Source organism: Neolamprologus multifasciatus, chromosome 14 (assembly GCF_963576455.1).
Source record: "Neolamprologus multifasciatus chromosome 14, fNeoMul1.2, whole genome shotgun sequence".
NCBI lineage: Eukaryota > Metazoa > Chordata > Actinopteri > Cichliformes > Cichlidae > Neolamprologus > Neolamprologus multifasciatus.
Genome location: NC_140452.1, coordinates 13,367,162 through 13,390,749, shown reverse-complemented (window position 1 = coordinate 13,390,749; position 23,588 = coordinate 13,367,162). Strand labels below are relative to the sequence as shown.

Below are 23,588 nucleotides of genomic sequence, written 5' to 3'. Positions count from 1 at the left end.
GTAGTTTAAAGGCACGGGAGTGTAAAATGGGTATATATAAACTTTCAAAGCCTCTATTTTAATTCCGCATTATTGCGAATATTGAGCTCACACATGATGGAACGTTGTACCGTTTCTAGTCAGGAATCCAGACGGACATTTATTTCAAACGGACCACAACATCTCTCCGAAAGTTGACGTGGAAGTGTTTGTGTACAATGGCTGATACTAAAGTAGAAATTTCAGCTGACAGCTCGACTGCAGCACAAAATGTAAATGCGGCTTCACAGCCGAACAATCCTCTTTCGAGGAAGCTTAATAAGATATTAGAAACCAGACTTGACAACGACAAGGTAAGTGGGAAGACGTTAGCTTCTCGCTATTTGGCTAACTAGCTGAATGTAGCAACGAAATAAGTCGTGTTTAAATCAGCCGTTCATTATTATTAGAATGATTTTTCGAAGTTAATCTTTCTAGGTGGCAGTTGATCATCTCTGACTCTATCAAAGCTCAGTAATAACATTGGTCAGATCTTTAGCTGTCCAAGACTTAGCTTTTTGCTGCATCCATTCACTCTTGTTATTCCACCAGAAAGTGCTTGTTATTTAGCTCAAATAAAAGGAAACATACACTTCAAGTGTGAAAATGCAGGCCACAAAACTATTTCCACATTTTATGTTCATTTTGAGATATGTGGATTTGTCAGCTAAAGCAGCAGATAGCTTGGGACATTACAGTTGTCACAACACTGCAGCTGACAGTAATGGTTTTGTTGCTTTGTACTTCCAGGAGATGCTTGAGGCTCTGAAGGCGCTGTCGGTGTTCTTCACTGAAAACAGTTTACGCACCAGGAGAAATCTTCGCGGGGATATAGAGAGGCGAAGTCTGGCGATCAACGAGGAGTTTGCGCGAATATTTAAAGGAGTAAAAGAGGTGATACGGAGTTTATTATAACTGATGAGCTCTCAAGGCTGTGGGATCATAGCCAGAAAAATTTATAAAATATATGTGCAGTAACTGAGGTGGGTTGGGAATTTCCACAATGAGCAAATTAATCTGTTAATTTTTAACTTTATTTTATAAAAACAGCAAATATTAGGACTTTTTATTTCTAAAGAAAACAGCATTTCAGGGAGTGAAATTAGAGAGAGTGATTTATTAAGACTTCTACTACTTCCAAACAATTTATCTGGGCATTCATAGTCTTTTAATACTGGATATTTTGTTCTGATGAAGAATGAGTCATTACTTTTATGTAGTTCTGTGTGCCAATGTCATTTCCAAAACTAATTTATTAATGCTTTTAAAGTTGCTTCTGTGGAGAAAAATGCCATCATTCAATCATAGACATCTCTTCCCTTTATTCTAAGTCCTTACCAGCAGGTAATTACAGGTATATTCATACTTCAAATGCACCAAAAGTAATTTAAAGTTAGTTTTTGTTCTCGTACTAAGGAAGCACTGATTCAGTTTTTTCCATTTCTGATACAAGGCTATGGTAGCGCCGAGAAACAAAAAATGCACTGTGACCTAAAAAAATATAACAATGATGATAGTAATAATAATAATATTAATAATAACCTTAGTTAGACTGAGAGGCTGGGTGCATTAATAAAGTCTTAGAAGCAGGGATAAGCAGGGATCTGTCCATGTAGAGCTTTTTATCTTAATAACAGAATTTTAAAGTGGATTCTAAAAATCTCTGGAAGCCAGTAAAGGGATCCAAGAATAGGTGTAATATGTGACCACCCCCTAGATTTTGTTAGCAGCCTTGCTCCTTGCGTTGTGCCCCACTTGGAGACGAGCTAATGAGGACCAAGAGATGCACGTGAAAAGTGCATTAGAATAATCAAGGCAGCAGAAAATTAAAGTTAAAGATGATTGAATGACAGTGAAGGATTAATTTTCACAATATTGTCTTACCAGCATCAGGATGAAGGAAGTTTGAAATGTAAAAACACTGCAAAAGCACAGACAAATGAAAAGCTCACAAAACACGCAACAGAACACACAGACACAATGAGGATGATTTAGAGGAGACAATAATGTGAGAGAACAGCTGCAGTAAACAGCTAACAGCAAATATATATCTACAGTATTATATGACTTATTATTTATTGCCTTTCCTGTTTTTCTCTCTCACAACACTGACAGATCCCCTGCTTATTTTAGGCATGTCTCAGTAGAGTCCGTTGCATCTTTCAGTTTCTATCACTTCAGTAGCTTTATGATGTTGTCTTTACTTCATGTTATTATCTCCCTTAAATCACTTCTGTTGCAGTTAAGGCAGCTTTGGTTTTATTACATTTTTTATTATTTATAAGATTTTTTGTAACTTTTATTTTTCTTCAGTTGTATATTTTGTGTGCTTTTTCAGCATTTATTCAATTAACGGATGTTTTTACCAGTGGGTTTGACCTCTCAGGTCACAAATACAATACGCTGAGAAGGTACAGTACAATACTGATACCGTGGTATCAATATCAAGTACTGATCCAGTACAATTGTTGTTTCAATAAACTGCATTACTTATTCTGAGGAGAGAAGAGAACTGGGAATCATTTCATCTTTAGTTTAAAGCAACAGCATATCCTACTGAACTTAAATGTAGAATGTAAATACTTCCAAGAATATAACTTTACAGAGTTGGTATTTGCTGGTAAATGATGAACTGGTTGAAGGAAGAAATGCATTCATGTTATTTTGTAAATTTAGTTGCACAAGTCTCATTTAGGGTAAGTTTAAAGTCTTCACTGCATGTGGCCAAATGGCCATTCATGGTCATCCTGGTTTCTCCGTTCCCTGCTCTTAGTCACACTATGGGTGCATCACCTCACATACACACACAACATGCTGAGTGGAGCTAAGAAGATACAGATGCGGTAAACATAACAAGATTAGGAGTGAGTGTGCCTTGAGGGCAGCCATTCCCCAACTTCAGACCACTGTGGTCCACTTTGACATGTGAAAACTGTCTGCCATGCAGTCAAACTTGTAGTCACATCTCTGAATATCACACAAATTTAATTTAATTATTTGCATGACTTTTGGAGCCAATCCTGAAGAATTTTATTTTATAGACCCGTACAATGATTGGACCAAAAGGACTATAATCTGATTTACCCTTTATCCTATAGAAGTAAGTCAGGTAACATTTGAAAAGGCTCAGCTTTCAAAATTGTGTGTTTCAATCGGTTTAAAGTTTTCAAATTGCGTAAGGAAAAAAAAAATTCAGTTGACTAATTCTTTTATTTTTATTTTTTTTAATGAGTTGATTGTAACTGATGGGCGCAACTACCATACCTTCACACCCCATCAATAGGCCCTAGCACATACTTGGGGAATTTCTGTATTAGGGAAAGCATGCTGGATGTTGTCAGTTATGTCAACTCATTTGACCACAGTTAACGGTTAAAGCTTTTGCAAACATACAGAGAAAAGCTTTTAGCATCACAGATGTGAAAAGGCTCCAAACTTCTCACCTTTTGATGTGAACTTCCTCCTGCTATATTGGCTCTTCCATTAGAAACTGGTGCACTGCAGCTGATTTGTGGTGCTGTAAACTAAGAACTGAATTAAATGCATTGGCCTTTTAAATCCGCTGTTGTCACAACACCAGATCAGGCATTTTGAGTAAGGATCAGGCTGTTATCCAATCCAAATATCACACTAGTACATTCCTTAATCGAAAGCTGATATCCAAGATCTGTCCTACAGATACTTTATCTCTCTTTATGCAACTCACTTGTGCGAAAAGACTAGTTATTGGGCGAGTCACTGATCTAGAGTTCAGAGCCCAGACGACTTGCAGAAATCTAGTGCTCCATCTAATAAAATAAAAATATGCTTACAATTTGGATATTTCTTTATCCAAAACACAAAAATGTGTGGTCTGGACCAGCTTTAGAAATATTCTCACGGCACACTGTAGTACGACTTGTGTTTAGCTTTCTGAATGTGATCAAAGGTGCATCAGTGCTGGTGTAACTGATTTCACATGATCTGTAGGAGCTTGAAAGTGTTCACGAGGATGTCCAGGCGATGAGCACATGTTGTGAAGAAATGACCAATAGATTAAAGGTACGTTAATCAGCTCCATATGTTTCAAAATTCTCCCGTAAGTTTAAAAAACATGACCTAGTTTATTCTTATAGGCTTGATGGCGTGTATCAAAAATATGACTAAAGTGATTCTAGAGTTTATTTTGGGAATATAGTTATTGTAAACTGTCTTTTAAACATAATTCCTCTTCTACAGGCTGCAAAAGAGCAAACACAGGACCTCATAGTGAAAACCAACAAGCTGCAAGGAGAAAAGTGAGTAGATTTGGATGTGTGTGGAGATCAGCTTGATGTATATTTAGGTTTTTAAAAAAGGATACAGGTGAAGAATCAATTGTGAATTGTCCTTAAGAATAAACAAAAGGAAATAGACAATTCAGTTGGATGCCTATAATTTGTACTTAATGGCTGACTGACAATCTTAATATCTTTTATCACATTAATGGATGGAATAACTTGCGTATACTTAAGTGCACTGATGCACTTAAGTAAAATTCTGCAGCAGGAAAAAGATTGGTTGACTTTGAAAGTTATTGAACTTTGTTTTTACTTTATTGTTATTTGAAAGTTTATTGGACCCAGTTTGTTTGGAAAAATAGATCATGCAGTATAGGATAGCACTTTCTTGTTTTCCCATATTTGCCTCGTACTGTTAGCTGCCAAAGAGGACTTCTCCATTTAACTGGAACATGTTTAAAAAAATGCAAGTGTAGTATTAATACTATTCTGATTGTTTACAATATAAGATGGTCAGCAAAAGAGGAGCAGACCATAAAAGGCCATAAAAATAAAACTAATACAGAATCCTACAAATTCAGGCCAGTTATGCTTATTACTTATTTAACACTTACTTTAAATGACTAAAGTAAAAGTTAAAATATCTCTTAATTCAGCTGACTTTACACATAAATGCTTTATAAATCTTTAACACCTCTATACCACCTCTGCAAAAACCAATGTTCTCATTTATTCATTGACACACACCATTGGGGCAATGAGAATCAAATCTGGACAACTACCATCTGTCTTCCAGCTGTCCTACTTACTCCAGTGTTACAGTTTCGATATCCACAAGTATGTGGGGCTCAGCTTAGTCTTGAGTTGCTTGGTGATTTATACTGCAGTGAATACTACTGCCAGTCATCAAGGTGGGCTCCAGTAGTAGCGTGTGAACAGGTATAATCCCAGTTTTAGATACAAAGGAAGTACAAGGTTATCACTGAAAGTTCTCTGACCATCACTCATTTAGGTGATAGTGTTACACGTGAACATGAACTGTACTTCTGCATCAGATCTACATTGTAACACCATAGCCGGAACCCTATTTTAACCCTACGCTGTAACCTTCTGCGACATGCATCTTTCCGAGAAAGATAACTTCATGTCGGGTTGAAACATAGCACAGCGACTTGTATGGTGCGGAAGTTTGCGGTGTAGTTATGAAAGGAGTTTCTGTTACTGGTTACTGTGTAAGTTGGGATAAATATTTCCCACAGAAGTCAAAATCAAGCTTAAATTGTGTGCTTTAGTAAGTCAGCTTTTTAAAGTTCTGGCTTTAAATTAGTAATATTATTGTACTTAAAAACCTTACTGCACAAGGTGATTTGATGTTACTAATACCTATGATATGTTACTGCATTTTTAACTGTAGTTTGAATGTAGCTGTAAAATAATTAACAGTTAAGATTCAGAAGAACAAAACAATATTAATAATCCTTACAGTCTCAAAATCAAGGGTTTGTGGGGGTTTTTCCTGTGCGCTCTCAGATCTAATTGAAGCCAGACTCTTACTGGAGAGCAGGCGTCAGTACATTCCTGCGTGGGTGCGTGTGTACATTAAGATTTGCTGACAGCACATATTAACATCTATCAGATATGCAGATCCAGTACAGCTCATGATTCCGAGTCAAACTGTAGACACGCAGTGTATATTGGGTACTCTCTTACAGCTCTTGGAATACTGATGAATATTTTTTGCTTGAAAGCCTTCCAATAATTTTTTATCTAGGTTTCATTAATCTGAATTTGGCCACAAGAGTGCTGGCAGCAATGCAAAAATAAAATGCCCGCCCTCCCAACATCCTGTTGGCTGATGGCTGACAATTCGGGTGGGGTTCATTAACATTTGTGCCAGATGTGACCTCCGCGCTCAGTGACCTTGCGAGTTGACATGGAGGCAGGGGTAGAGATAATGTAGATTTCTGGCAAAAGACATTGCTGACAGCTGTGATGTACTGCAGCAATTCCATGCTCCACTGGCACAGCTTCAGGACCTCCTAGACAAAAAGGTGACATGGGAGCAGTGGCAGCAAGATTGAAGAGGAAGGAGATGAGTTCCGAGACTGAGAGCAATGAAAGACACCGGTGGGGATAAAGCCAACAGTGAGCGTGTGCAGGCAATTTCTTTTAAAAACAATGTGTCGCTTTGTGCAGTGGCTCCTGTTGAAGGTGAACATTCAGAGGTTTTACAAGAATGCCCTTCTGAGTGGCCTCTTGCCTTGTCTTCTTCTTTGCGTAGCAGTCCCGTGGGACCTGCTGTCTGTCTGTGTGACATTTTCATTTGCAGAACCGCAATGCCCCCACAACGAGATTGGACGCTGGGCTATGACCTTGTCTTCAGCAATTTTGTCCCAGAAGAGTTGCCAAGGGAAGTGTGCAGTCAGGCTGTCTTCCTTCAGCCACCCACCACTCAGCTCACTGCACCACCCCACTCCAGTCTTCTTGGTCCGATCTATTTCAGGTCACACAACCCTCTGCAGTCCCGAGACGCTTCTTCTTTTTTTATGTTTTGTCCTGTTGACACTTATTATAGCAGTGCTGCATTTGCTGCACAATCCCCCATGTTTTGCTTACAGGGCAGCTCTACTGAGAGAGTGTAATCGTTTTCAAAGGCCTGCAGATGCTCCAAAATTGTATTTACTTGGCCGAGGAGGCCTATCCTCTACTGTTTGCCGTCTTATCTGCCGATGGCACTGTGTCATTTGTCAACACTAATGAAATGGAAGGCAACAGCAGATCACTTACAGTGTGCAGAAGCAAAGGTGGGAGCAGAGAGCTCCTTTGTTTCGAGCCGGTTCTGTTCAAAGATGCTGTCAGCAAGAGCACATTAGGTTGATATGTTGTGTGCTGTTCCGTAATGAAATGTAATGTTACCCACCTGTACTGCTTTGTGTGATCATTGCACTAGTGTGACATGTCATGGTGTTGAACAAGTTTAGACATCTCACAAACAGATGTTTCCATGTAACCGCATGAGCCAGAGCTGAAGGGCATGAACTGTTGGAGCTGTTTACTGAGGCGCTCATAGTTGGCTGCCTATATGGCTAAGATTTACCTGCATTTCCGTTGTGGCAGAAACTCATTTACCACATTAATTCCGTGAGCATGTGATGAATGATCAAATATGGATCCCTGAGAATAAATGTTCTCAGTACGACGTCGGGGCAGGTCATTAATAAATACAAGAGTGCTGAAACCCCTTAGAGAACAATCAGGGACATCAATGACAACCCGTGTAAAATGACACTTGAGCGTTATTAAGACTCAGCTTGCTGCTAATGAGGACATGGCTGTGAGTATGCCTTTGTGCTTTCTGATGTAACTGCATGCTCTCTCTGATCACTGGCACATGGCTAACAGCTTTTGGGAGTGCCAAATTTCTCTGCAATTCTTTGAAATGGCCCCTGATAGATGCTAATGCATAATCGACCTACATGCTTCTGAACTCGTGTGAGACGTTTGGACATTTGCTTATTAAGGAGAGGTGTTGCAATTCTTTTTAAACAAGTCACCTTACATAAAAGCAAATGGAATTGGTAAACGGTGCTCTGCGATCAGGCTGTCAGTTTTTATAAACTTGGTGCAGCGCTATGAGCTTGGCACTGTGAGGTAATTAAGAAGGTACTGACAAGGCAGTTTATGAGCTTGTGCAGTGTTATATTGCTTAAACAATTTTCATGCTTGAAGAGACTAAATCAATTGGCCTTATTGGTAAATCTGAGCACACACAGAGACTCCAGCAAAGACACAGGCTGTGACTTGTTTTCATCACGTCACATAACCCAGCTCTAATTCAATTTTGCACGTGTTGGATATTGTTAAGATCAAAGGTAAAATATTGACTTAATTTTCCTTTGAACCACTAACCCATAGTCTCTTGTCATACTTACAGTGTGCTGTTTCCGATTCACTCAAGTACTGTGCCTCTCTCTGGTATTCAGTAATTGCAGTCTTGCGAAGAATGTGTCATGTCCTGACAGCACTGTAGAAAATGATCCTCCTGCTCCACTGTTCCTTTGCTCTTGTTTGTTGTGTAAGAGAGCTCCCACAATCCCCCTCTTTTCACCTTGTGCAGCCTCTTTGATGTGATTTACATCCTGGAGGAACGGGTCTGTCACTCCTGGCTCGGATGTGAGGGGGCATTTCTTATCTTCTAAAGGTGAATCCGATGATGTGGGAGCAAAGTTTTTTTTGTGCTGCTGCTAACATGTCTGTCAAGTTCGGCGTTTCCACACGGCGAAGACTAATTAAGGATGCGAAACAACGGGGTACGAGTGTTGCCTTAGGATGAACCGCATTATGTCGTATTTTATTTAGAATGGGAAGTTGAGTAAATAATAAGTAGTGGTTCACCAATAATAACTGAAAATAAACACGTAAGCTTCATTGTTCCCTTTCAGAAATTGCTAATGATTTTTCTTTTTGTTGTTGTTGTACATCCGTGCGTTTGCCTTTTTATTCCCTCTCTCCCATTGTGAAGAGAATAACTCAAGTACCTTAAATGATAGAAGTTCCATGTTTCTACCACAGTATCTGACTGTAGAACAGATGATCCAATTAGATTTTTGTCAAAGCCTGCTGCATAAATTTGCATATCGGTGATAAAATCGTTTTTCTTCAGACAGCCATTGCTCCTCACCCTAAACGAGTTTACAGATTTTGAATTAACAGTGAGTGTGTTTGTGTGAGGACCAGCATGTTCACATGGAAATTGTTTCTCTCTGTTTAGTTAATGACCTTGTTAGCATAGCTTGTTATTTTGGTGCGATATCATTGTTTGAGTGCCTCTTGTTTTAATTTGTTATCTCGCAGTAATGTGAGGTTTTTTTCCACTTACTCCAGCCAATTTTCATTCCATTTGCCTCCCTTTGCCTTTGAAGTTCAGTGCATTCTGTTCTCGCAGGTACTTCTTATGCAAAACATATACGTTTGTTCTTTTACTTACCTAAATATTGTACTGTTAGGTGTTTCTAACAGGCTAAAGAGCTGCTTTGGACAATCCCCTAGTGAAAACCTGAAACACAAAAGGCCAGTTTATGTAGGGGGTGCTCTGCTTTATCGCTGGAAAAAGTTAAAAAAAAAAAAATGAAACTTTTTCCAGTCACCACTTAAAATTTTGATGTCGACAGGTAGCTGTAATGAAGCCAGCTTTTAAAGTATGCAATCCAAGCGTGCCGTTGGATCTGTTGTGTGCTGCAGTGTATGTGAGCCTTGGCAAGTTCTACAGAGAAATACTGAATTACTAGTTTCTGTAACAGTTTTACAACCCTTTACTTTCAGCCGGCTGAGCACTAGTAATGGCCATGTGAGACACAACTGTCAGATAATGTTGGGTTCTTCTGTTCTACCCAAATAACGCAGTTATTTACTGATCTTTCTGCACTTTTGCCAAAAAGAGAGAGACTATAGAGGAGTTGGCTCACACGGGGATAAAGGGAGGACATGTTGCTGCTCCGCTATCCCGTGACAGAGTTCCCCATTTGATCAAGGTGGTTTCCATGGTCACTACTGTGTTAAGACACTTATCGTCACACTGATAGCGATCGCTCTGCAGTCATTGGTGACAAAACCTGGCCGGTATCTGGTTCTGTGCTTTCTTTGTGTCTCTTCTCTTACTCTGATATTCAAGCTGCTTCACATGATGCCTGTGTCCCACCCTGCTTTTACTCTCAGTTTTCTCTGTTTGTGTGCATGTGTGTGAAGAGTGTGATTGCCATCTGCTGCAAGATTTTGATCATTGCACCCTGTTGACAGCTTGCCCCCTTCTTTGTTAAATGAAGGCATATAAGGTAGTTTTTCACACATTTTTATTTGTGCAGTAAGGAAACACAAGGGGCCGTAACGAAATGCTGTGATAACACTCTTTGATGAAAGACTCAAGAAAACACTTTTTTTTTTCTATGACAAAAATCCACAAGGGTTTTATAGAAAGACATAAAACATCATGATGATAAGCAAATACCCTGCTGAACAGAAACTAAAATAGAAGTGCATCATAAGGATAAGAAAAGGTTTTATTGCAGTGCAGCTGTGACAAGTCAAGGAAATGAACAACATTTATCTCTTTCCATTCAGTCAGCGTCTGGAGGTGAGGGCTCAGGTTGCTCAGGCATTCCTCACCAAGTTCCAGCTATCTAATGAGGAGATGGCCACACTGCGAGGGTCTCGAGATGGACCCATTACTGAGGTAAATCTCTACTGTCATGAACAATGAATTAGAAGAAGTGACAAATCTTATGTTTTGCAGGGGAAGGATTAGGAGACTTAGACCGACTGTATTTTATCTTTAATTTTTTTGACTTGTCTTCAGTGATCATCTTTCTACTCGAGGCTATACTACCTGCATACTCCATGAAATCTATAATAAGATGTGAACAGTACTACATTTTCTTAGCAAGTAAATGTTCAATGCTATATTTTCCATCCCTTTATACATTATATCAAGAACTGAATGCAAATACAAAAAGAAAACTGCATTATTGATCAAATGCACTTTATGTTGTCCAAGTTTTTATGTGTTTTACTGAGTACAACACTTTGGTTCATTGCTGTTGTTTTTAAAATTAAATTTGTTTGACTTGCAATTATTTTGAAATGAGACAGCGCTTCTTCAGCTTCATATACATTATATCACAGAATGAGTTTTTAAAGAGCGTTGTGGTGGCTTAGCACTGTTGCCTCATCACAAGAAGGTCCCTTGTTTGAATCCACCAGCTGTCTGGGGCCTTCTGTGTTGAGTTTAAATGTGTGCCTCTCTTCTCTCTGGATACTCTGGCTTCCTCCCACAGTCCAAAGACTGCTTAGTTATTTGATGATTTGAAATTCACAGGAGGTTTTGTTGGCTGTCTGTCTTTCTGTGCAAGCCATGGGACAGATTAGTGTCCTGTCCAGAGTGGGATAGGCTCCGGATGCCATGTGTTTTGTCATGCCCCAAAACAACAGAATATCAGATTGTTTTTGCAGTTCTGCTAGCATTATTGCTCAGATTACGTAATTTATGTGTTGTTTATTTTGCCAGGATTTCTTCAAAGCTCTCAACCGAGTGAAGCACATTCATGAAGATGTGAAAATCCTCCTGCGAACTAACCAGCAAACTGCAGGGTAAAATCCACATTTCACTGTGTAACTGCCTTTGCCTCCACTTTCACTGAAATAAAAGAATGTCACTTACAGTAATTTAATCTGTGTTATATTAATCTCTATTAAATTTAATAATTTAAGTGGAAGAATTACCAGTAAAGTGTATTCACATCACTGTTATGCTTCTGACATTATGCAGCAAGTCTCGAGTGTTTAATGTGTGGTCTTGGCTTGCATGCTTCTTCTAGGTTAGAGATCATGGAGCAGATGGCAGTGTTACAGGAGACCTCATATGAGCAGCTCTACCGCTGGGCTCAAAGTGAGTGCAGAGTAGAAATACATAAAAGGCATGTGCGTGTTGTGAAAAAACAAAGAAAAGTATGATTTTTTTTATTGCTTTTGATCATGATGTGTTCTTTTTGGTTTCGCATTTAAACAGAAAACTTTGCTCTTTCAAGTGTGAGTAATTGCGTGTATTGGATACATTTAAGGATACATGTGACTCATATCCTGTCTGTCTTTGCAAAAGAATGCCAGACTGCAATATTTTCCGCAGCTTAGCCATGTGTTTTGTCACTGATGTCAAATGGATTGGAAATAAACTGTTTAGGTCACAGTAACCTCATTTGTGTCTTCATAAAATGACAAAATGTAGAGCGTCGGCTAAATTATGAGCTGATCTACACACGCTTGTTTTGCTGTGGTTTAGACCTGCCAAAAGCCTGAAATACAGAGATTTGTCAAGTAATAGTTTGTTAACTGTAAAGTGACACTAGGTTAGAACGTTGTTTGGTCGTTTTTGAATTATGTATTTTGGGGAAAACCTCTTTTTTTGTCAGTTGTTTAAGACTGAGAAACAAATTTTACTTGCAGATACAATTGCAGATTTATCTGTGTTTCCAGCTTGAGTTGAGATTGACAACAGTAGATTGTGTGTTTTGCCACAGTCTGGAAGCTTGGCTGTGTGCTTGTACTGTGTGAAACACAAGCAGAGTCACCAAATTCAGGGGAAAATAGAAGAAGAAGAAAAAGACGAAAGAAAATTTGTTTTCTTCTTCTTCTTTGATTTGCTGTCCCCAGCAGGGTCGCCATGATCCACAACATGTAGCAACAAGGAGTAGAGCATAACTCTTAAGACTTCAGTTGTTAAAATCATCAGATTATGCTCCAGTGGAAGTATTTCTTGTTTTATTTTGTTTCTTTCACCATAGATGAATGCAGGGGACTGACCCAGGAGACGTGTGATATCAGCCCCGTCTTAACTCAAGCCATGGAAGCCTTACAGGACCGACCTGTTCTTTACAAGTAACATATAATCACACACATTAACAGAAGCATGTCTCTGTGTTTGTCTTTCTCTTTGTGTCAGCATGTCTTAAAGGATCATATTTTGGCTAAAACATTATTTTGGATTTCATAGTAATAATAGTAAGGTAGGCCACAAAATACATCTACAAACATTCATCGCAAATCCATGTTAACTTCAAAATTATGTGGGGTTTTTTTCACTATATTGACTGTGACTATATTGCACTGTGTTATTGTCTTCTTTGGGCAGTCAGTGGTGAATAGTGAGAACTAAGGGCATTGTTGTCACTGTGATCTTGGAAATTATAAAATGACGGCCTGGTACAACCGAATGTTGCCCTCGTGCAGCCTGTAGGACAGGAGGGAGGTCTGCTAAAAGAGAAAAAACAATCCCTCTTATTATAAAAATGCTCAAGTCTTAAATATATGTCTGCAAATTTCTGAAAAATCCTCTATAAGTACTATAAATTCAAAGGTTGTTTTTTGAATTTCCAAATCTACATCACTCATAGTTTTTATAAGGAGTATCCAAGAAAATGGAAATCACTTTCCTTTGCACTCAGTTTTCCTCTCCAAAATTCATTGTGTGTGTTTTTTAAAGTCAACACAAACAGTATAATGTACTGTGTAAGCAGTCTTTCTTTCTTTCATTGCTGATTGTTTATCTGCATCATTCCCCCTGCAGGCTACAGAAATCAATGTAACATCTTTACCATTTTCTTTCTTATAAGCCAAAGAGAAATAGTCATTAGTCTTGTTTTTTTGTTGTTGTTTTGTTTTGTACAATTACAAATGTTTCCATTTCAGTTCAATTTTATTTATATAAAGCCAAATCATACTAAGAGTTGCTTCAAGGTGCTTTATATTGTAAGGTAAAGACCCTATGATAATACAGAGAAAACCCCCTATAAGCAAGCCCTTGGCCACAGCGGGAAGGAAAAACTTCTATTTAACAGCAGAAGCAGGGAGGGAATCTGAAAAGTAGAGAGGGACTTTTGATTGTAACGGGGGTTTTATACTTCTGTGTCAAATATATGCTGTTAGTAAGTGTTAACCACAAAACTCTTTCTAACGAAGACATATCCTACACCTTAACCCGATGTGCCCTGCCTGGAAATGCAACTACACGTTCCACTGAGGAAGCCCACAACTATTGCGAATGACCTATTAAATACTGTCTGTGTATTTCTGGGTACGTTTTTGCTCCAGTTATTGAATTTATCAGTGAGAGAATAACAATCATTCAATATAAGGAGTTATAGTCAAAGCCTCAACATAAGTAGAGGCTAAGACAGATTTCAGCAAATTTGTGGAGGGAGATTGCTGAATGCCAGAATGTACAAAGAAATATCAAAGCTACAAACTCAAGGGGCAAATATGTTTGCCTCTGCAGAAAAAAAACCACAACACAGAGCAGAGATCCAGGAGGGAAAAAAGTCCCGACCTTCTCTTTGTTTGTATTGCGGCTGACACCAGATTCAAAACACTGGGACGTGACCACGAAGTAATTAACACATAAAACTCCACGCAAAAGCACAAATGCTTTTAACAGTGTTGCCACTTATGTAGGTTATGTTGTAGCGCATTAGTCTAAATCCACAGTAAGTCTGTAAATACAACTTGGACACGCATAAATATTGATGCTTTGACTGAAGCAACAGAATGAATGCAGGGGTAAAGCTCTGTGTGCTCAAAATTGGCCAAATGCATTCAAATGTATAAAGGTGTGCTACGGGTCAAAGATTTTCTAATTGATAGAATTTTCATCGCGTATCAGGCTAAATCATTTTGGTCACTGTCTCGCACAGTTGTGTTATTGAAGCAAATCCACTCAAACCAAAGCTAGGATTTGACACGTTAATTCCAAATTAAACGTGTTAAATTGAAAAGGCTAAGGAACAAAAAAAATTAATTGCCCAGTGTTTTGGACCATGTGAGTCAATAACATTGAAACATATTACTCACAGAAAGAGGAAAAGCTTACGGGCTGAATCAACATGTGTTTTAAACCAGTGAATATCAGTATCTGCAAATAATTTATACCTTCTAGTACAGGAGAAGGTCATTCGTCCTCACAGAGAACAAATATTTGCTCATAGATTTTCCGAGGCATACCGTGAGATTAACAAGACAAGTGAAAGTTTCACATGTTTTTTTTTTTCTTTTTCGCTTTGTTTGTTTTTGTGGCAGACCTCTCCTGTCTGTCCCGCTTTCTCGGAAATGCACCTGTCTCTGCACCCACAAAGTTTCCAAGGTCAAGCTCTGGCTGTGGATGTTGAGGCTTAGAGAGAAGATACGAGAATTTTTGGAATCTTAAGTCAGCGCTATCTTCTGTTTAGTCTGTCACAGAGCCTGACACTGCATGGTCTTCAGAAAATAACTCTTTCGTTATGGAAAAGCTCCTTTCATTGTTGACCTTACCGGCTGACCACACTGCAGCCTGCACAACAGTACAGCTGCTTGTTTCACATTACGTTTGGTTGTTAATTATTGCTTTTTTTCCTTTTGTTTTGTAAGGTACACTCTGGATGAGTTTGGCACTGCACGCAGGTGTGCCGTGGTTCGAGGTTTTATCGACGCCCTCACCCGTGGTGGGCCAGGAGGAACTCCTCGGCCTATAGAGATGCATTCACATGACCCTTTGAGGTACAACTCCCCTCACACTGTAATTTTACTTTAGGTTCTCAAACTGCATTTAAGAGCTGTATACTGCTTTTTCCAATCTTAAAAAAAGAGCTTATTTTCTTATAAATATGATCATTTTTAAGTTATCAGTTCTGTGGTAAGTCCTTTATAGTTTAGGGAGTCTTCCCTTTAAGTCAGGAATATCTAGGTCTGCACATCTCAAAAGACACATGGCTGTTTGTCTTTAATGCTTTGATGTTGCATAAATAATAGATCAAGTTTTAAAAAATCAGAAGACAAGTTGCAGAATCATGAACAACTATTACTTATGAAAATTCAGTTTTTGATGGTATGATAAGGAGAGCTTCTCTAATAAATTATTCAGTAGAACTTTAATAAAGAGACACATACAAGCCTCACACTGTATATCAAGAAATGCTCTACAGTTCTTCAGAAGCACAATCACGCCTTTAAAATATTTTGGCCATAAGTATTCTAGAGCATAAATCAATCACAGTTTGTTCCTTACTCCTTCGAATTTGGACTCTTAAAACCCAATTCAGGAAGATATTAAATGTCTATTGAATAACAGGATTTGAGTGTGCCCGAGTTTCCTGTTGTACCACACACTCCATCTTCCCCCTTCCTCCTCTGCCCAGGAGCCAAATGGGAGATTTTCTCAGAACACCAGCCATGTTTGGAACACAAAATCACCTCCACTTTATAGGAAGCACCAACAGTTCTGAGAACATCAAGTTCTTTCTCACCTCCTTATGTCCTCGCTCACACACTCTCAGTCACACAAACATTCACTATAATAATTTAAGCTTAGCTTTTCTGTTTTTTACCATTATGTAACACTAAAATTCATGCTGTGTGTTTTTTGGCTGAGTGGAGTGAAACGCGATGGCCCACTGTTGTAGCTGTGACCACGGTATGGAAAGATTAGCCTTGGCTCGGTCCATTGTTGACATGCTGTTTTGTCACCCTTTCAGGTATGTTGGGGATATGCTGGCCTGGCTGCACCAAGCCACTGCCTCAGAGAAAGAGCATCTGGAAGCTCTGCTGAAACAAGTCACTCTGCAAAGTAATGACAAATTATACAATGCACAGTTAAATTCCCATCATCCAGTTCAGGTTTCTGTCCTAAGGCTAATATGGTTGTATGACAATAGGAAGTCATATAAATCGTCTATTCACTAACTATGTTGTAGTTAAGGAATGATGTATTTTTTCTCAGTTGTATATTTATGAATTCAGTGATTACATATACAGTGATCTCAAATGCTAATGTATTATATATGTCTTTGTGCCTTTTTCTTGCATTAGGCGTGGAGGATAACATGCAGGAAGTGGTTGGACACATTACAGAAGGAGTCTGCAGGCCGCTAAAAGTGAGCAATCACATCAAACTACTGGACGGCTGTTTGTGCATCACTATTTGACTGATATACTCACCGTTAATGTTCCTCAGGTTCGGATAGAACAAGTCATAGTAGCAGAGCCAGGCGCTGTCCTTCTTTACAAGCTGTCCAACTTGCTCAAGTTCTACCACCACACCATCAGGTATTTAAAGTTTTGGTCCAAATAACTCAGCAGCAACCGCAGAGCTGAAATGAAAGGTTGATTAATCAGCAACAAAAACCTGAAAAACATCAATTTCAATAATGAAATAATCATTGAACTCATTGTGTAGAACAAAGAATTCTGTGGCTTTTTCGACTGGTTTTTGCAAACTCTTTTCTATTTTATTTTCTATTAGTCATTACAGTAACTTTCAGGTTTCACGCCTTTGGTTGGACAAAAGATGCTACGTTAAGCTTTTAAAGTGTGAGATTTCAGTTTTTTCTCTGCTAAAGAATGGTAAACAAAAGGTAATTGATCATGCAAACATACACTGAATGTGGCTGTCTGTTTATCTCCCTATTTGGTCTTTGTCCAGCTCAATCATTGGAACCAGTGTGGCCTCCTTGCTCATCACTATTGAGGAAATGCACTCACTCAGCAAAAAGATGTTCTTCAACAGTCTAAGCCTTCATGCAAGCAGACTCATGGACAAGGTAGCATAATCCACAGTATTGTTTTTCTTCACACATTTGTGGGGAAGTGGCTGTTTTAAAAAAAAACCCACTAGTGCAGACATAATAATAGAGAATAGAACACTTGTAGTGTAATTTAGAAAAGGTGTCACCATATTGTCTGTCCAGCAGAGAGCACTCTGTCTTAGTTATGTACCATATGCTTTTGTGTTACACATTTACTATACAAGCAAAAGGTCCCTGGTTCAATCCCACGAGGACACACATATCGTTCCTTTGAGGTAGCTTTTCTAGTAACAAATCTTCGTCAAAAGTTGTAAACTAGTTTGTAAAATACTGTGTTAGAGAGTTTCTAAATAGTCATATCATCACTTTTCTTTTTGTTATAGCTTCAGTTTACTATTTGTGTATGATTATAATAAATGTCTGGTGAAATGTCAGTATTTATTTCTTTTTTTGTCCCCTAAAAAAGATCATCGGCCTCAAAAAGCCAGTATCGGTTAGCCTCTTTACGACATCTTAACTAAAGAAAGAGATAAAAGTTCACAATGTTCTTTCATAAAAATGCTTAAATGACAGTGTAGTGAAGTTTAGTATTGCACCATGTGGACACACTTTGTATATTTCAGCTCTACGTCTAAACCCTCAAACACAACAAGGCTATTTCTGAACCACTTATGCTTGTAAACAATTTCGGCCTGCTGGCCGCATCATCAAAATGGCGCTAGCTGCCAAGAAACACCAGACTTGTCACCATTTAGTCAAATTGCCATCCAAATATACCTCAGCACGAGCAGTAGCTCTTCCACATTACATGCTGGCTGTGTCCCGATCGATAGCAGTTACAAGAATTATTGCTGTAGCTTGCTGTTAATCAAATTGGAGGCCCTCGGGGTTTTGGTGTCAATTCCACCTAATGCCAGGAACACAGCTTTCTCATAATTTGCTCTATTAGTTGGACAAAGGTGGCCATGCTCAGTTCCACATTGTGTGTCCAGAGGCCAATAAAATCAAAACCCTCTTCATTAAAAAAACAGCTCAACTGACTGAGGATCAGTGTGATAGCAGGTTGTAGCATTGTGTGCAGTGTAGTTGGTTGACAACTTGCCTGTGTGGAGGATATATCCTGCACACAACTAACCATTGTGATTACCATTTTGGTTGTTTTTCTACTTCGCTTACATCTTGTCTTATGGCGCCGTCTGCCTGAGCAGGTGGAGCTACCACCTGCAGACCTGGGACCTACAGCCTCCCTCACTCAGACCCTCTCCCTTCTCAGGGAGGTGTTGGCCTCCCACGACTCCTCAGTAGTTCCTCTGGATGCTCGTCAGGCTGACTTTGCTCAGGTAAATACATGTTTTTGGATTTAAAAAAATGTATTCCCTAAACTAACCTCCCTTTATTGTTGTCTATTGTAATATTTGTTTCCATCTATTAATTTAGAAAAGGTGCTATTTAACTCAGTGATTAAGGCTTTGTCTTACTTTTTCTCTCCCAGGTTCTTTCTTGTATATTGGACCCCCTCCTACAGTTGTGTACTGTGTCAGCCAGTAACCTTGGCACAGCTGACATGGCTACATATATGGTCAACTCACTGTATGTCATGAAGACCACATTGGCCCTCTTTGAATTTACAGACAAGAGGCTTGAGATGCTCGAGTTCCAGGTCTGTTCCAGTTGTAAACATAAATAAATAATTAGCGAATTCTTTTTCTCATTTTACATAGCTGTATTTGATGAATAAGTAAACACCGTGACTCTAATAACAATGATTAAAAACCATATGCCGGTATGGAACAAGACTTATTGAATCACAAGTCTCTGTTATTCCACATTACTGCATCTGTATTGTTCATTATTAATAGCTGATAATTATTCCCATCCTTTTCATTACAATCCGCAGAGGCCAAATCTTTCACTAAAGAGATCTAATTTCTGTCTCATAAAAGGGTGTGCATCGTGCATTGTTGTTCACGCTCCAATAGTCCATCTACCCCTTTATTTTTAGCACTTTTTTTGTGTAATTGAACACCACAAGAGCTCCAGTAGAAGCTTCATTATCAACAGCACAGTGATTTTCCATTAATCACAAGTACCATTTATTCACAATGCAGGCTTGGACTTGAATTTGGATCCACTCTCTCCCACATTTTTCAGATCGAGGCTCACCTGGACACTCTGATCAACGAGCAGGCATCCTACGTGCTGACCAGAGCCGGACTAAGTTATATCTACAACTGTGTCCAGCAGCACAGTGCTGAACAGGTCTCACACAGAGCACTTAAACACATGTTCACATGTGCTCACTTATGAGTTTATAGAACTGGATTTTTTTCTGTCATTTCTCTTGTTAGACACGCTAATGGTCCTCCTCTTTTTTTTTTAAATAGTATACAGACTCCCGCAGTATTATTTGCACTACCGCTTTGAGACACATTTACAGGCTTTACTATTGCTATGGTTACATGACCAGTTTCTTTGTTAGGGCATAATAGCATGTCCATCAGATTTTTCAGATGAAGGCAACAGAGAAGGGCAGATCTTATCAGCTTGTATTTAAAGATGGGTTCTCCAGTAGTGTCCTGTGCAGATAGGAGCTGATGAGCCTTCCACCCTCTTTATGACACATTTTGCCACTGGACTGACTAAGACTCATAGTTGTGGTTTAGCATGCAAGCTTTGACTCTGGGTCATGTCAGGACATACCACACCCTGCTGCTGCAGTTCAACACAGAGGTCAATCATAAACTGTGATCTTCTGCAGACTATTTCTCTGCCCGGGTGGCCTGTCTTGTTTTATTTTTTTTGTGGTTGTCTTTTTAAAAAGATTAAATCACGCCTTTTTCACTTGATTCCAGCCCAACTGTTTAACTCCTTAATACTGTGTGGTGTGCTGTATTTTGGGGTTTTTTTTTATATGATGCATTACATTTCAGAAACAAACAAACAAAAAACTGTGATTTTAAATGAGGCTTTTCACAGAGCTTGTTGCTAGCAGAGGACTTTGCAGGTTCATAGTATGTCTGTTAATGTATCCATCTCCCTATAAAACGACTCTTTTGCTTTGAACCTTGCACTGCTTTCTATTTGCTGGTTTTAATGTTGGCAATTTAGGCGCTTAAGCTTGACTTAATGTTACCATTCTGGATAATCAGTGGCAGCTAATTGCCTCAAAGGTATCTGCTGTTGTGTGCACACAGTCAGGCATTTATTTACTCAGTGTAGTTAACGTCAGGATTTAGGAAGGACATTTCTCTTTTTCACAAATCGAGGCGTGCATTTCTGATTTCAGTAATTTTGCAAAGATGAACTACACTGGCGAGTATTTTCCTAATTCTGTGTCTTATAGGTCAATTGGAGGTTGGGTACTGATTTAAAATAGTGTCTTTGTAAATTTCAGATTGTAAATCATCTAAACCACATATAATTAAATCAGGAATAGCTCCAACTAACCCGGTTAGGCCTTTTAAAAGGACAAGAAAGGAAGTGTCATCTACTGATGCATATTTACATTTATAGATGCTGAGATAAAGATGACATTTTATCATGATATAGCACTTAGATCATATCGTCTAGCCCTAATGTAAGTCATCTTTCCAGCCAGCTCTCTAGGGGTCAGCTCAGCCATGCACAATTACGATTACCTTTTTGTAAGCATTTTAAGTTTTGGCCAGAAGAGCAGGTTTTAGCTGCTGCTCAAGGCAGCATAGACAGTACACAAAGAAACCTTTTTGGCACTGCATGCAGACGTGAATAAATGGAGACGCTCCACTGCCTTACCTTTGTTCAGTTCTTTACATTGTTGCTGCTCGAGCGCTGTAACCTGAAGGTGGATTCTGAACTGACAGTTGCTTTTCTTTTCTTAGGGTGCTCTGTCCCTCCTCCCCGGCATGGACAGCTCTTCTGTGAAGGCGGCAATGGTGAGTTATGCTAAATGTGTTAATAAAGTTAAGGCCCATGCAGATACCTGATTCATGATGCCTGCTGTTATCCTTCGCATGCAAACAGGTCCAGTTTGATCGGTACTTGTCGTCCCCTGACACGCTTGTGATGCCGCAGCTCAACTTCTTGCTAAGTGCAGCCATCAAGTGAGTTTCTGTCCCTAATGTTGATAGCTGTTTCTCTGTTCACACAGAGAACGGCATACATGCAATATTCAGGCCTCAAATTAAATGTTTATCCAAATCACCTGGTGTAATAACAGAGTTTAGAGCGTTGTTCTGACTGAATAAAAATAGAACCGGAGCATCGACCTAATTATGTTCAACATTCATCACTTACTCAGATGTAATATGATCATTACTGCATTCTAAACAAAACACTCGAATAAATTTACAGAGAGTTTGGATACTAAATTGCTGAAGCCACCAACACATCAAGAGCACGGTGGGCAGAACTGGCTGTATTTGTCTTACTGATCAGAAAAAGCACATGCTTTTAGCTCAATGCAGCTGCTACATTGGAGGGCTCTTTCTATGAGTTACGTTTACTGGAAAGTGCAGCAGGCTTGAGGAGCACTCTGTACCTCAGGTTAATGTTCTCTATTAATGGACATGGAGGACTGATGGGCAGGACGCCATTAATTAGCTTCTGGTCCATTTCTCACCCTCGCTTCGTTCCCTGAAATCATCCCTCCTCTTTGTCTTTCTCCCGCTCTCCCCACTATCGCTCACGTCCACTCCTCTGCTCACCTAAACACATATAAACAGCCGCCTGCACTCTGAAAAATGCTCCTGGAGCCCACAAATAATGGGAATGTGATTTTAGACTCCTTTCGCTTCACTTTTTGTTTTTCTTTCTTAGTGCACTTGGTTTGGAGTGTGTGGTGTTACACTCAGCACTGTGCTACCTCGTTCTCTGCGGTCCAATTAAAAATATGGATTCTCAAGAGCGTGAGTGGGATACAACCAAGGTGCTCCCACTGTGTCCCCGAGTCCTCTCACCAGGCTCTTCAGCCCAGTTGTTCTATCCTCTATTTCTATTGCACTGCAAATAAAATGGTCACTTAATGTTTCTTGAACAACACTGAAGCAAATCCTGTCTGTAAATAAAGAAGTCGCAACTAAAATAAAACGTAGTAATGTTCCTCTTTTGTTATTGTCCAATTATAGTTAGTTCCCCAAAATATATGAAGATAATGTCTTTCACAGTATCGTAAACACCAACATACTAACAAATAGAAGAAAATGGCTTTATTATAATACAAGCAGAGTTGTCAAAAATTGTTGCCAATTGTTGTTTTGTTTTGTTTGTTTTTTAAGTTGGCTACATTTTAGAGCTTTAGAACTTTAGATGAATACTGGCGCCAGATCTTAATTGCATAATTATGACGTCTGTAAAATTGGGACAGAAATCGGAGAAAGAGATTAAAAGTCCCTCATGTGAGCGGTATTTTCTTTGCCAAGTCAGTATGTGTTGTTGTGGCAGTCACCTGATTCTTGTGCCTTAATGCTGTAATGTGCGTCCATAGATGGCAGTGTGCACCACACACTGTTGTTCTTTGTTTTGGTACAGCAGTGGCAGCACACATTGGTCACATGAAAAGACACATCTCATTCAAGGCTGACTTTATTCAGCTCTTGATCAGTGATTAATTGCAACGTGCCTTCACTTGCCCGATTAAGAAAAGCTTAAAAAGCCAATTTGATACTGCAACATTGACGGTTAGGTTTTCACGAGTTTTATTTGTTTGTGCAGGGAGCAGATTTTCCGCCAGTCGACAGAGTTGGTTTGCCGAGCCTACGGGGAGGTTTACACAGCTCTGACCAGCCCAGCTAATGCCTACAACGACCCAGAAAACCTGGTGCCCAGATCCCCTCAGCAGGTTCAGACCTTGCTGTCCTGAGAGACACTTTTGTGCCACTTTGTTGATCTCAAATACACCGGGCGAAGCACAGGCCCAGCAAAGGTCAGCCCGCAGGGTATTTAAAGAGCAGTGTAAGTTGTATAGTGTAATAACATCAAAGTATATAAAAGTAGGAGTAAAGGTGGGGTACTTTCTGGGAAATGTGGGGTGTGGTCACTGACCTCAGAGAGAGACAGGACCTGTATATAGAGAGCATTATATGTATATGCTGTATGATGTTTTCACTTTCACTGGGGCTTTCTATCTGTTTTCACACTGTGTGCTCTTTGGGTTCTATAAGTGTATCTATAAAGTATCTGTACTGAAAATATTGAACATTATATAAAACAAAATAAAAAATAATTTAACAGA

The 23,588-nt window shown here is 39.2% G+C and overlaps 1 protein-coding gene and 1 long non-coding RNA gene across 2 annotated transcripts; both read left to right on the top strand.

Annotated features, from left to right (window-relative positions):
* Window positions 1-118: 118 nt before the first annotated feature.
* cog6 (component of oligomeric golgi complex 6) lies at window positions 119-23,588 on the top strand. Its single transcript, XM_085130523.1, has 19 exons — window positions 119-332; window positions 769-912; window positions 3,988-4,059; window positions 4,237-4,295; window positions 10,395-10,506; window positions 11,338-11,420; window positions 11,648-11,718; window positions 12,611-12,704; window positions 15,225-15,353; window positions 16,328-16,419; window positions 16,662-16,726; window positions 16,807-16,898; window positions 17,275-17,392; window positions 18,586-18,717; window positions 18,870-19,037; window positions 19,529-19,636; window positions 21,238-21,291; window positions 21,380-21,459; window positions 23,069-23,588. The coding sequence occupies exons 1-19, from the start codon at window positions 198-200 to the stop codon at window positions 23,214-23,216; spliced, it is 1,956 nt and encodes a 651-aa protein (XP_084986649.1). The 5' UTR covers window positions 119-197; the 3' UTR covers window positions 23,217-23,588.
* LOC146503686 (uncharacterized) lies at window positions 4,302-10,250 on the top strand. The gene is made up of 2 exons (XR_014868657.1): window positions 4,302-4,569; window positions 4,609-10,250. It is a non-coding gene; the product is annotated as an uncharacterized LOC146503686 (long non-coding RNA).

Coding starts and splice junctions, on each gene's coding strand:
- cog6 (XM_085130523.1), top strand. CDS start 198: ATGGCTGATACTAAAGTAGAAATTTCAGCTGACAGCTCGACTGCAGCA. Junction 17,393..18,585: donor CAAGCAGACTCATGGACAAG/GTAGCATAATCC, acceptor CTGCCTGAGCAG/GTGGAGCTACCACCTGCAGA. Junction 18,718..18,869: donor GTCAGGCTGACTTTGCTCAG/GTAAATACATGT, acceptor TTTCTCTCCCAG/GTTCTTTCTTGTATATTGGA.